The following is a 14,805-nucleotide window of genomic DNA, read 5'->3' as shown; positions in this document are numbered from 1 at the left end:
ATTAGATCTACCCTTTTAATAACAGAATTCCTAGGATTAAACTTTATTAAAGTTGTCCTGAATTTATATAAATTCTAAACACAAAGACTTTGTTGTAATATTGCAAAATTCAGACACTCAATGGATTTCAAATGAATTATATGAATGAATGAGGCTTTCATAAAGTTAAAGGGTACCCATGTCACTTGTGAACTGAATACTTTGTGTGACTACTGCCTTATGATTATGTACATTCTTGAGAGGAATAAAATATTTTCATTCAGAAAACTTATAATCTAGAAGCAATTAATTAATCAGACTCTAAAGATGAAAATGACAGGATCATCAGAAGCAGGAATTTAACACAATTTGGACTTAAATCCAAAGCCTGAGAACACACTACTGACAGATTAGGTTCTTGCCACTTAGCATAAGGGTTTTCCAGAACTAGCTTCAGAGTCTGGACAGATACAAATGAAATTATACTGCTGGACTAACCTTTGAGCAAACAGGCCTGAAAAAAAGCTGGAAGGGGAAGAGAATGGTAAATGTGTGGTATACAGGAGGAGACAAGCAGCTGTTCTCTAGCCTCTCTTTCACTCCACGAGTAAAATTCATAGAGCTAGAATTATGCTCGCTGAATGTAGATAAAGCAAGTCACACAGTAAGATAAATGCTCCACCAAAATTAATGTGGGACTGATGGATTGACAGAGAGAGACAGAAGAGGCAATGACAGGAACACAACATAGAGAGAGGAGGAGGGAGGGATTCAAGGAAGAAGCACCAAGATTTAATGAGTGACTATTTATAGGAAGAAGATGAAGGAAAGGGAAAAGGCAAAGATGGCTCCATGGTTCATTCTTAGATGGCTGGGGAAACAGCAGTACTTCTGAGAAAAATGGGAAAGGCAGGACAGACGGCTCTCCTCTTGCCTGACTTTGCCCTCACATTGAGTGATGCCACCAACGCTGGGCAATGCCATTGTGCAAATGTTCCTGCTTATTTTCAACTGACTGTAGGAAGAAGGACAGTAGCCAACCAGTTAACAAAACCTGAGAATAAATGAAGACAGAATGACACTAGTAGTTATATAGTTGGCAGGAACGAGTCAACCCATAAGCAGAAAACATTACATAAGGACACATACTGAAGCAAGACTTTCAACACCACAGTTCAGCTGTGGACTGCTGGAAAGCATGGTGGAAGTTAAATCAATCCAGGATGAAATGATCATAAATAATCTTTACAGTATGGGAGAAAAGAGTCAAAGACTAGAGTCAAAAAGCATAGGATCCAATCAAGTAACAGATATGAAGAAGGGTGGGTATAAGGTAACAAAGAGTATGGAGACTGTGGTAAACAGCATGTGCCCACACTATCTAAAGAAGGGCCAACTCTCAGCACTAAGTGGGTTACTCCCACCCAAGAATGCAGGTCCAAGGGTGCCCGATCTTCTGATACTTCAAGAGAAATCATCCCATCCATACTCTACCATATTACACTATTTTAGTTTCTTAAAGCACTTGTCAGCACCTGAAATCTTTGTGCTGCCACTGTTGTTATTGTTGTTGACGTGTTTATGGTCCATTACAAGGTAGGTTTCCTGAGGAGCCACATAATTGGTACTCAGTCAATACCAGTCAATATGTGCTGACCTCCTGACTTCTCAGGACTTTCCATTTGATATGGACTAAATCCAAGCCCCTTATCTCTTCACAATCTTCACAATGTTCCATATTCACCTCCTGCCACTATCAACACAACCTATACTCTCTCCAGCAAGTGCTTTGCAAAGGATAAGATCAGAGTTCAAATCCTGGCTCTGTCACTTACTAGCTGTTTGTTCTTTTCTGAAGACATGAACTATAAATCTCAACTGCTATACCTATAAACATCTACATCACTGGGTTGCTGGAAGAAGTAAGAATTTTTCTTAATGCCTACAAATCTAACCCTATGCCTGATTCTTTTAAGTTTACCACACTTCTCAAACACCCTGCTGTTTCCCCGCATGCCAAGCTCTTGCACGCGGAACCTCTGATCTACTGGCTCTGTATGGATTACCCCCTCTCTGCCTCCTGAGCAAATTTACCTCCTACTTGCTTTTTAAGGCCAGCTCAATTGTTTCTTCCTCTGAGGCCTTCTTTGACTTCCCTGGGCAAAAGTTATTCTCTTCTCTGGGTGCACACAGTCTCTTCTTCCTACAACTAGTAACTGCACTGACATGAACCACACACCACTAGGTGCCTTGTCTATGACACCCACCAAGCCATAAGCAAACGTAGAGACAGATGTTATTCTTCATTGCTTTCCCATGGGTCCAGCACAGTGTCTGACTCAAAAGAGGTATTCAATAAATGTTTACTGAATCAAACTGAATGCCTAACAGATGTAAATCTGATTTCTTGTTTTTATATGAGTAGCCACGTTTTGCTCCACCACTTGAGCAACTAATCCATAACAATGACAAAAACTAGCATGTGGTCAGCTCTTACTTAGCCACATTAATGGTGTGTGCTGACAGGAATAAGCTAAGAATTGTTAATATAGGCATTTTTGCCATTTCAGTTAATGTAAGCATAATATGACTTACGCAGTGCTAAAAGCTGGAAATCAAAATTATCTCTCCTACTGATCTGACACAGTGCCATAAACACTTAGTATCTTGAGGTTCCCTTTGAACTTCTGTTTGCTTATAACATTAGATTTCATGGGAAGCATTGCACACTCACTACCTGAATGTTCAATCATCGTTCAACAAATATTTACTGAAGTTCCAATATATACCAGGTACTACAAGTGAAACCATTACAAGTCTGAATTCTATGCCTTAAAAAAGTTTAACAATTGCTTGGGAAGACCTGGAAAATCTGGGAAAGCTGATGAGGTCAATATAAATATTTGTATTATCATATAACCCAATAAAATAACTGTTACTCTAGCAAATCTAAGAAAGGATCCTGTGACATTTCAGACTTGTCAAACAATCAAATTCATACAGCTGACTTAGGAAGAGGCAGGGCAGTTTTCACAGACATGGGACAGAGATACTCAGGTGCCTTCTTGTTCTTACTATCTAGGAAGTCATTTACCACTGTGTCCCAAACTCCTCTTTTTGCTATCTCATGCCAAGAACAATGGAGCAGCTGACTTTTGAACCATCAAGGAAATGGAACCTGCCTTGACCTGGAGTAGAGCTGTTGTTAGTTGTTGTAGACTTGATTCTGACACGTGGCAACCCCATGTATGCTGAGTAAAACTACACAGCATAGAGTTTTCAAGGCTGTGACATTTTGGGAACAGATTGCCAGGCCTGTCTCTCCAGATACCTACAGATGGGCTCAAACTACCAACCTTTTGGCTAGTAGCCAAGTGCTTAACCATTGAATTTGAATAAGCACCAAAAATCAAAAAATGTAACTTTAGATCTGAGGTGGCCATTTTCCCCGTCTGCTCTTTATGTCTATTGCCCTAGCATGATTACTAATAATAGTGCCCGCTTGTACTCTCAAAATTCACACAGTTTGAACGAGATGTTATACATCACCCTACCTGGAGATAAAAAGTCTCCTGAACATTCTTTAACAAAGAAAACTTCAAGATTTTCAGAAACACTGGTGTGTTTAGAGGAGCTGTGTACAATCTGCTTTTGAAGAGGTAACAACCATTTTAACTTTCAGAGCTGAAGAGTGGTAAGGACTGATCAGCGCTGAATATTTACAAAATTTCCTCAGACAGAAACATGGAGCTCTGCCCTGCAACCTATATGTGAATTTCTGTCTCCACCTCCACCCCCGCTCTAGGGATCCACAAGAGTGGCACAGTGATTCAGCATTTCTAGAGCCTTCGTGGAAATGTGCTTGAGTGCAAGGAAACCAGGGGAGAAAAAAGGTACACGTTACACAGATATTAAAGTCAAATTTTTCTTTTATAAAAGCAAAAACAAAAAGATGAAATTCTCTACTTTCTGTCTTGCTGAAACATAGGAAAAAGCAGCCAAAATCACAAGTATGTCTCTTAGCGCCATCATTAGGCAAGTCACCCTCAGCAACAGCAGAAAGCATATGGAACACTTTTTTTTTTTTTTTAACTAGTATAAGAGAAGCTTAAAAACAGAAGCTAAAAATAATAATAATAAGTAAAAGAGAATTTTTAGGGAGCCCACCAACAAGAATACTGCTTGTGCCTCGGTAACAGCACCTTTAAGAGTCTTGCTTATCTCATTCCGCGTCTCCTGAAGGAGACACCACGTCTTTTTCATTTTACCTTTGAATCCTTAGCATGCAGCTTTCCACATGAGATATGTGCAACAAATGTTTATTGAATTAAACTGATAAGAAGAAAAGAAAAATGGTTTCAAATATCATTTTCCGGTAAACATTATAAAACAAACCCAACCATCCTGGGGGTTGGGGATAAGGAGGTGGAATCATTCCATCCGCAAGTACGTGTTCAATAACGAGAAATCCGCTCCTCTACATTAGTGGTGGATGAAGTTTTAACAAACCTTATTATCACAAAAAATTCAGATATATTATAGTTAAATCATGTCCCCAAATGAGGATAGATTACAAGCCAGGTGTTAGTCACAGGCTTCGACATTTCAGTTATAAGATGTTCCACTGAAATTTCTGTCAAGCCTCGATTCAGGAGGCTTGAGCACTCTTTAAACAGGCTTTGGGCAGGTTTGGTTTTGTGTTTTTTCTTTTCGTCCAGCATGCTACGCAAAAGCACTACTAGAGTTTGAGAACCAGCCACTTAACTATGTTTTTGTTGTTAGTTGCCCTTGAGCTGATTTCAGGGGGACCTTGTTAATGAATAAATATAAACGGGCCTTTGTGCATTTTATCAAGAGGGCCTTGGATTTCTCTTCCTTAAAGATACCACCCACTCCTCCTATCAATAAGACAAATGGGTAGACATGATCTAGGAGTCAGCCCATTAAGTTACATAGTAACTTATGGAAAAAAAGGATTGTCAGAAATCAAAGACCCATTTATCTCAGCCAAGGTGGGTACCAGACACTTGACAATGATGTGAAACAAAGTTCACTTCTCCAATAAAATTAAATAAGAAAGAAGCTTTTCTTCAGTGATCTGACTTGTAAAAATATATAAAAATTAAATATTCAGGCCTTCTGAATTTTACATAAGCTGCATACAACTCTGGGATTGTTATGTAGAAGCCTTACTTTTCTATTTCCACATATAAACAATGTGGATAAATAAATACTGTTACAATCCGTTTATCTTCTAGAAAACAAAGTTTTTAAAAATGATGTAAATCAGATACTTTTCTTAAATTCTAGAAGTTTAGAAGTTACTGCTCTTCTCAAATGAGCAAATACAGTTCAGAACGAAATATTTGACATACAGGCTGTATGTTCTGCCTCTCATAAAGAATTGAAGCATTGATAACCCATTGTGAAAATCTGTTCAAGATCTAAGATACTATTAATTCAAATAAAGAATAGACCAAAACCAAAAACCAAGCCTCATTGCCATCTCGAGTCGATTCCAACTCATAGTGAACCTACAGGACAGAGCTGAACTGCCCCATAGGGTTTCCAAAGAGCAGATGGCGAATTCGAACTGCCAAGCTTTTGATTAGCAGCCAAGCTCTTAACCACTAAACTCTTTGGATGTTAAGCACTTTTATCTTCCATTGAATGTTCCTTTAAAATCAGTGCCACCTTCTGAACAAACCTGAAAGTAATGTAACTTCTCACAATCAATGCAGATTAAGTCTTGAAGGATTATGCCAACCAAAACCAGTTTCTATATGATGTAAATTTGTTTCTATTCACCATAATCCTTCAAAATGTCAAATTGTACTTACTGATAATATAATAAAAACGGGTATATTTTCCTACTGATCAATTAAAGTAAGAAAGAGGTTGTTTAAACACTTAATTTTTAAGTGAAACACTGATGAGGAAACAGCAGCCAAACAGCCTCTTAGAGCAATTTTAGCTATGCAGGGGGTGAAGCCAGTTTTTATATTATGGAAGGTAGAATACTGCATCCTTACATACATCTTCACAGAAACAAGCCAGGATCATAAACATATTCACTTAACTATTGTTCAGTGTCCAATGCACCTGAAAGATCCCACTTCAGCTGTTAAGCTTACGAGGCCGTAAGAAAATTACAGTACCAGTTTAGAGTCACAGAAGAGAAATTACAATCCTATCCCAGTAGGTCCCAGCTTAATTCCCTCTAGTCTCTCCCTTATCACAGGATTAATTGCTTTCCTAATAAAATCCTGCAGTAAAATTTGTGAAATCCAATTCTGGCAGAAAATCATATCAAAGGAAAACCCTTCATGGCAAGTACTTTTGCATACCTGTCCCCCTGCCTACCTTGTTATGTTTTTGCTGGTGTCTTGCCTTTGTGTCAAGAACATGGTAGGGGCTTTCTGAGTCTTGGTTGATGTAATATACGAGTCTTGAAGGTAGTGTGATTTCTTTCTGCATTGCATTGCTGTAACTGATATTACTGCTGCTGTTCTGTTGCAATGTATTGTCTTCATCTGCCAGGACTCCCAATTTTTTTTCTGCAGTTTCATTCCAATGCGGAGCTGAAGTGGGGTAAAGCACAAACATACACACACACATACATCATAAATACATAAATACTAAAATGTATTTTTCTATCAATTGCAAATACAAAGTTTTCTAAAAATAAGCAAGTAGAAAGTGGAGACATAGTAAAGTAAGTTGTTGCAACTGTGAAATGGCCTGGATAGGTTAACACAGTCAATAAGGTTTTTACCATAACATGCTGTTTGTTTTTATTTATGTCTTATATTCACATGTTCTAACCAGTCTCATATCTATACTTCTAAGTATGGAGGTGGGGAGCAGAATGGACTTGAGGGAAGAGTCACTGAATGAACCTTTTTGTGGGGGGGTTCATTTTGACTCTCATCATCACTACTTCTCTGAGACTACAGAAGCTCAACTGTACTCTGCCTAGTTGTACCCCATGTGAAAGCTATGAATGCACCTAAGATAACTTGAGTGTGAATTCATGAACGGGGAATGTTAGTTAATTCTTTTAACATAAGAGACAATTCCTTTTTCTTTTAACTTTGAAATGAGCAAAAATCCTTTGCCATAGTGAGATGCAGATGCTGGCAGCTTTCCAACTTCTTTTTTCTTTCCCTGCCAAGGCCAGCCCTCTGCTTTCAGTGACTTCCAATCATCAATGTATTGAACATTATTTTATCTTACTTGTCCATTATAAGGACAAGTATTTTGAGAAATCACAACCAAAGGTCTGCATCTCTGGAGTATCCCTCACCACCTCAATTCCAACAGCAGTGAAAAAATCGGTAGGAAATTTGAGGAAACGACCCATTACACTATTCTCATTACATCCTTCCCGCATTCACATTAAGGTTCACCACACGCAAGAAGCAACTTGAGCCCTCGCTGCATTCCCCGTGCACTGGTTTCCCTTCAGCCAAGTTGCAAAGATTTTGCTGAGTGGCCCCGCAGCCACGAAATACCTTTCAGTGGCACCAACGGTAACTGGAATGGGTTTTTAGTGAATGCAACAGAATGGACTTCAAAAAAGTGAACTGGAATGAATGGGGTGAATTGGGAGGTACAGGAAGGCCGAGTCGGAGACGTGTCCGGAGCGCACGGCCCCGCTTGCTCTTCGCTTTCCTCGGCAGGGCCCCACGGGGAAAACAAGGCAAAGGGCACTGGGGCCATACCCACCGCCGGCTGCAGCAGTCCCCCAGGCGCGGGGCCGGGACGAGGCGACAAGCGGAGGCAGCAGGAGAAGGACGAGGAGTAGGCGACAGGGCGGCGCGCGGGCGAGGGCGCGGGCCAGCGCAGGGCCGACGGGACGGCCGCGGGAGCTGTAGGAGGCTCCGAGGAGGCTGCAGCCCGCCCGGGGCGGCCGCCAGGAGCTGCTGCCGGGCGGCTTCATGGCTCATAGCTCCGGGGCGCCGCTCTGTGTGGCCGGCGACCGCGCCGGGCTGGGCTGCCGGCTCCCGGTGGGCGCGGAGCGCGCGGGGAGGCTGCGGGCGGAGCCGGTCACGCCGGCTCGGCACGCATGGTGCCGCCGCAAGCTCGGGACTCAGGGCGGGGCGGCGCCACTTGCCCTGCTCGCCTGCAGCCCCTATTGGGCCCGGCAGCTGAAGAGCCTAGAGGTCCTCGCCGCACCGCCAACTTGGAGCCTCCCCAGCTGCCGCTCCCTCCCCGCGGCGGGCGCGGCTGCTCCAGCGACTGCGGGGGCTGCTGCCGGGGCTGAGGATGCTGAGAAGGGGCGCGGGAGCGAGCGGCCTTGGGGGCGCGCAGCTCGGGCGTGCGTCCGGCCCCCGAGAGCGCGCCCGAGCGCGGCTTTGGGTCCTGATGCTGCTGCTGATGCTGCTGCTGTTGCCTGGCACGCGACGCACTGCGCATGCTTTATGTGGGGAAAAGAAAAAAAAAAAAAAAAGCAGCAGGGTGATGCAGCATCGCAGACAACAACGGAGGTGACGGTGGCACCTCTAAAGGTGGGGGCGGAGGAGAAGGGAGCGGCACGTCAGGGGTGAGCCGGGGGAAAAAAAAATGAAGAGTGTGGGGGCTTCCAGGCCAGACACGGACATGATCTGAAGAAAGCCATCAGCTAGAGAGACCTGCCTTTTCCACCACCCAGAGACCTTATATACCACCTCCTATTCCAACCACGTCCTGCTGGGGAAAAACTAAGGCCAAGCTTTTCCTTCTTTAATTTATTTATTTATTAAAGGACTACACCCGGGGAGGTAAAAATAGCGTTGCTCCTCATTCAGTTCACCCGCAGCGGGTGGGACCACCTGGGGAATCACGTTTGCGCGTTGCAGGTTGGCTGGCACGCTGACGCGGAGCCACTCCGTGGCGAGCAGGTCCCCCAGCGCAGGAATCCCCTGTGCCCAGGCGCTCCGCCCTAGCTTGTGTCTAGGGGGCTTTGCGGAAACAGATAAAGCCAGAAGCTGTTTGCCCAAACGTTCAGAAGGTATGACTGGGCGTATTCGGAAAGCGGTTAGAAAGTCTGGCAGGGAAGAAATACGGAGGTTAGAAACTGAGTGCGTGGCAGCTATCTTGGAAAATCAACGTTTGTCATCCATGGGGGCGAGCATGCGTTTGAATCTCGAGATGTCGAGATTCAGCCCTGATCTCTGCAAAGAAGAATTTTATCTCTGTGTTGTAAAAAATGTAAATCTGGGGTCCCTGGTTGAGGCTGGTTAGCAACCACTAAGTCTGATGGTTTCAAATTAAGGCCTATAGCATGGTCCCGCCCCCAACCCACAATGCAATCATTCGTTTATTCACCCTCCCAACGACAGTCTAACTAATAACATAATGCTGTCTTACTCCATTATTTATATTTAAAATGGAAATAGTAACGCCTACTTTTGGCGGATCAAGAATTCCATGATTAAAAGTAAAAATGTGGGTAAAAGCACCTGCCAGGCATTGAGGGTTAGCCATCTCTCCCTCCCCCAATTTAATGAAGAAGGATGAGAGGCAGGCAGACAGACAGACAAACACACCCCTGAGATCACAGAGCTGTTAGAGAGTTAAACACTGATATCAGCACTTTGGAAATCCTTGTGGCCTAGTGGTTAAGGGCAAGCTACGGCTGCTAACCAAAGGGCCAGCGGTTCAAATCCACCAGGCGCTCCTTCGAAACTCTACGGGCCAGTTCTACTCTGTCGTATAGGGTCACTATGAGTGGAAATTGACTCAATGGCAACAGGTTTGGTTTTTGTTGTTGTTATTAGCGCTTCATCTCTGTATCACAGCTCGGATGTTAATTTATTATCATGCCTTTATTAATGTAAACCTACCCACCCACTGCTGTCGAGTCAATTCCGACTCATAGCAACCCCACAGGAAAGAGTAGAACTGCCTCCATAGAGTTTCCAAGGAGCGCCTGGTGGATTCGAACCGCAGATCTTTTGGTTAGCAGCCATATCTCTTAACCGCTAAGCCACCAATGTTTCCTATTAAAGTTGTACTTAATGGCACCTCCTCCATATGAGAGCAGCAAGTTTTTCTTTTTGCTCACCATTGTGTCCTCAGGACCTAGCACAGTGTTAATGGCGCAACGCAGACACTCAGAAACTATGTGGGGAATACATGAGTGGATGGCACACAGAAGCAGGAGTCACAGTTGGGGCAGGCTGGTGAACTCACCCAACTTCCTGTAGTTCCTGCTTGCAGGTCAGTGTCCATGGGAATGTGTCCCTTAATGCAATCATGTCCTGGCCAGATTCTCCCAATTTGCATTTGATATAATGCACTTGCTGAAAAAGGACCTGGAGGAAGGAGGCCAGAAAAGGAGGTGTACAAGGAATGAGAAGGGAGAAGGAAACAAAAGGCAAAAATGCCCAAATGCAAAATTATTTGAAAGGCATCTCTTGCAATTGAGTGACAACCTCTCAACGCCTGTTTCAATGAATAAACCTAGCAGTTAATCTGGACTGATACAAGCCACCATTCCATGCACTTGGGGTAGAGAATGAGACTTCAATTTCATTTCTATTAAGAGAGGATGTTTACAAAGAGGGATGTTTCATGTACTGTAATCAGGAGATCGTAGTTATTTACAGAACTTTAATATTTACATTGCTGGAGGCAAGATAATGCATCAGTAAATGAGATGGTGAGTCAGAGAAGGAATAAACAACTCACAAAAATTTATTGGAAGGTTGGTCTTTAAACCATATATTTAAGGGATGGTTAAAAAACAAACCTGATATTTTTAATTGGTCAAATTGTTGAATTTAATAATGTAGTTTAGAATTTTTTATTTTATAGACTTTACTTCTAAATATTTGTCTCTGTGCTCTCATAATATTTAATAACTTTCTTAATCACCTACCACCTCTGCTTTGCTCTATATTCATTTGTGTGTATCATCTCTTCCCCTACTATAAAATAATGAGACCACAGCTGCATTTCGATCATACCTGCATCTCTAGAGCTTACTATAGTGCTAAAATAGATAAATGCGTGCTAAGTAAAGGGGCCACGCACAGGCAGGAATGGGAGGCATTCAGCAAGCTGGACTGGAATGAAGACGGGAACGTAACAGAGCATGAGCTGCAATGACTCTGGTTACGTGTATGTGGTGGATCCCAAAGACATCAAGGGACCAGTGGAGTCACCTGGTCAAAGCAGTAGATGTGGAAAACTGCTGCAATTGTAGTGAAGACAGGCAACCAGAAGGTCCATGAGAAGGAAATTTGTTATTGTTGCTGTTGTTGTTTGCTGTTGAGCCGGCTCCAACTCATGGCAAACTTATATACAATATGAAACATTGCCCGGTCCTGAGCCATCTTCCTGATCATTGGCATGTTTGACTCCATTGTTGCAGCCATTGCGTAGTGCCTTCCAACCTTGCAGGCTCATCTTCCAGCACGACATCACACAATGCTCTGTTGAGATCCATTGGTTTTCATTGACTAATTTTCTGAAGTAGATCCCCAGGCCTTACTTCTCATTCTGTCTGAGTCTGAAAGCTCCACTGAAACCTGTTCACCATGAGTGACCCTGCTGGTATTTGACATACCAGTGGCATAGCTTCCACCATCAAAGCAACACACAAGTGAACTAAGTAAACACAGTAAAGAGTGAGTGCAAGCAATGTCCAGAAGGGTAGCCATACTGCTCACAAAAATGATTCAGTTGGTCTGGTGAGGAAGAAATCCAGGAGGCTTCTCTTTGACATAGACTTTTTCAGGGGGCAGAACTGGATCCACTCTGAAACCAGTGAGAAAACTGGGCCTGGACAGGAGCAAGCAAGGAGAAGAGGTGAAAATACTAGATTTGGAAGGCTTCTGCCTCAACAGGGCTAAGCCTCTGAGGGAGAAAGTAGAGAAAGAGGTCCCAAAAGAGGGCCTTGGAAAGTGAAAAACCAAAAAACCAAATCCATTGTCATCAAGTCAATTCCAACCCACAGTGACCCTACAGGACAGGGTAGAACGGCCCCATAGGGTTTCCAAGGAGTGGCTGGTGAATTTGAACTGCCAACCTTTTGGTTAGCAACTGTATCACTTGACCACTGCACTACCAGGGCTTATGGAGAGTGAACCAAACCAAACCCACTGCCATCGAGTCGATTGTGACTCAAAGTGACCCTATATGATAGAGTAGAACTGCCCCAAAGAGATTCCAAGGAGCACCTGGAGGATTTGAACTGCCAACCTCTTGGTTAGCAGCCATAGCACTTAACCCCTACGCCACCAGGGTTTCCTGGAGAGTGTAAGCAGGTGGAAAATTCAGACAATGCAGCAAAGCAGAGTCACAAGACCGATGTGAATAGAATAATCATTTTACCAAATATCCACGATGAAAGAAGGTATAAATGGTGTCAAACTTAGTCTGGGTTCTCTAAAAAACAACCCACTAGAGCAGCAAAATCAGTAAAGTGTGTAAACACATAGATTTATATTAAGGAAATGGCTCATGTGGTTGTAGAGGCTAGAATGTGGGTTAGGCTGGAAGCTTCTTCTGATTCACATAGTCCCAGAGGCTGGCAAACCCAAGATCAGTGAGTTAGACAGCAGGGCTCTGTCTCACAGGCTGTGAAAACCATCGAATCCCAAGATCGGCAGGCAAGACTGCAGGTAAGCTGCTAGCTCAAGTCCCAAGAACTGGAGGTCAGACGAACAAGAGCCAGTTGCAGGATCCAGTGTGAGCAAAAGCCCACAAGCCTTGCCAGAAAGTTGACTTACATTGAATGCAGGCCACACCCAAAGAAACTGATTGGCTACTCATTATGGAGGTGGTCGCATTATATCAAATCTCATCCTGGAGGTGATCACATCATTTTACCACTGCTAAACAATATCATGACTGCCAAACCACTGAGAATCATGGCCCAGGCAAGTTGAGACACAACCTTAACAATCACAGTGTCCATACTGAGGAGAGGTCTAGGGGAGTGAGAATAATAGGGCCATAGAGGCAGCAGCTCTGATCAAGAACATCAACATCAGAGCTCTGGCTGGGGACACAGGTTCTGCCAGAGGAGGTTTCTCATTCCGGAACTGTGGCTGTGAAGCCTGATTTCACAAGCAGAAATTAGTATTTCTAAGGAAAGAATACAGTGTTTTCATGGGTAGAGTAAAAATGAATGGGCTCTATTTCTGGTACTTTCATGGTTCAGGAATCACCAAACACTTTCTGTAACAGGCCAGAGAGTAAATATTTTAGGCTTCATGGGACATAGGGCTTTGTCACCTAGTCTTCTTCATTTTGATCTCTTTTTTTTCTCACGACCCTTTCAAAATGTAAAAACCATGCATCCTGCAGCCTGCCCTGTTTAACTATTGGAAGAAAGACCTGATGATCTAATTCCTAAAAATCAGCCATTGAAAACCCTATGGAGCACAATTTTACTCTATTACACTTTGGGTCACCATGAGTCAGAATTGACTCGACAGCAACTGGTTTTAATCCCAGAAAAGCTTGTTTTTCATTGTAATTTAGTGATTCACTGAATCAATAAATAGTGACTAAATTCTTAATAGATGTTCATTGCTTGAATGGATGTCTAAGAAATGGAGCATTCCTCTTTTGAGAGCAAATTCCCAGACTTAGATAATGGAGAAAACGTCAGAAATCATTCACCACAAAAAGAGAAAAGCTGAAAAGATTTCAGACTTCTCTTTTGTTTTGCCAGAATGTTTTTTCTGGTGAGCTTAGAGATGTTGAATGGATGCTAGAGTCCTGACAGGTAAGAGGACAGAGTAGCACACACTGACAGCCCTCCCCGGAGCCTGTGACCATCTGTGATCTGCCAGTGTTCTTCAGATTCAATCCTAAGAGTAGCTGCAGGGCAGCAAGTCCACGCTCCACAGGCGTGCTGCAGAAATGCATCCGGTGTCACAGGCAACCTGCGAATGCATGAAAGATGAGGCTGCAAGTCTGTATTAAATGCACCACTGCTCATTCTGAAAGATAGACCACAGTGGAACAATTTCAAACGTCAGGGTGTAACTTACTCCAACAGTACTGGGAAGAGAAAAAGAATATGTTGCCAAAACTGCCATGGTCACAGACATTTCTAGATATACCTAGTAGAGTAGTGGGACAGATAAAAATGTATCACAGTGTCACAGTGTCAAGGTTTTAAAGAAAGACAAGCACTGAAGAAACTTAAAATTAAGATCTTAAATGGCATTTAAATTAAATGAGGGTTAGTTAGGAATTCCTGGTGGAATAGGATAAACATGAAGAACAGTTGATTTTTTTCTCTGCACAACACAAACATTAGGTTTGTTTATCCCACAGTTTGGTGCGTTTACCAGTTGTAGCACAAAGGGATAAACAAGTATGTCATGATGATTTGTGATGATGGCATGTGCTCTGCAAAACTTTGAAGAATTATGTTTATTAGGAATGTTCACTGAGTGAACCCTGGTGGCATAGTGGTTAAGTGCTACGGCTGCTAACCAAAGGGTCGGCAGTTCATATCCACCAGGCACTCCTTGGAAACTCTATGGGGCAGTTCTACTCTGTCCTATAGGGTCGCTATGAGCCAGAATCAACTCAACGGCACTGGGTTGGTTGGTCGAACACGTAATTATTATGCCCTCAGTGGGTCACAGAAGCAGCACTAGGAGGTTCTGCAGAGATAAATATGCTGTACATATGTGACTCTTTCACAGACATCTAAATTATCATGTACTAATTAGGAGGAAAACAACCCTCAACTACTTTTAGAACCCCAGCAACAGAACTAATATACCGATAATAATCCCTGCCATTTGCGTAATAACAATAGCTAAGCCCTTTAGTGATGTCTGTTTTAAAAATTACTCTGCATTTCCCTATCTC

At 43.0% G+C, this 14,805-nt stretch overlaps 1 protein-coding gene across 1 annotated transcript in view; it reads right to left on the bottom strand.

The window, feature by feature from the left end:
- ADAM23 (ADAM metallopeptidase domain 23) overlaps positions 1–8,057 on the bottom strand; it is a 167,995-nt gene extending 159,938 nt beyond the window's left edge. The window contains exons 1-2 of the mRNA XM_049887978.1: positions 7,708–8,057; positions 6,343–6,560 (exon numbers count right to left, since the gene is read on the bottom strand). Coding sequence (XP_049743935.1) covers positions 6,343–6,560; positions 7,708–7,921 — 432 coding nt within the window. The 5' untranslated portion in view covers positions 7,922–8,057. The remainder of the gene's footprint in view (positions 1–6,342; positions 6,561–7,707) is intronic.
- Positions 8,058–14,805: the final 6,748 nt, after the last annotated feature.

Source organism: Elephas maximus, chromosome 6 (assembly GCF_024166365.1).
Source record: "Elephas maximus indicus isolate mEleMax1 chromosome 6, mEleMax1 primary haplotype, whole genome shotgun sequence".
Taxonomy (NCBI): domain Eukaryota; kingdom Metazoa; phylum Chordata; class Mammalia; order Proboscidea; family Elephantidae; genus Elephas; species Elephas maximus.
This window is presented reverse-complemented; position numbering and strand designations above follow the sequence as displayed.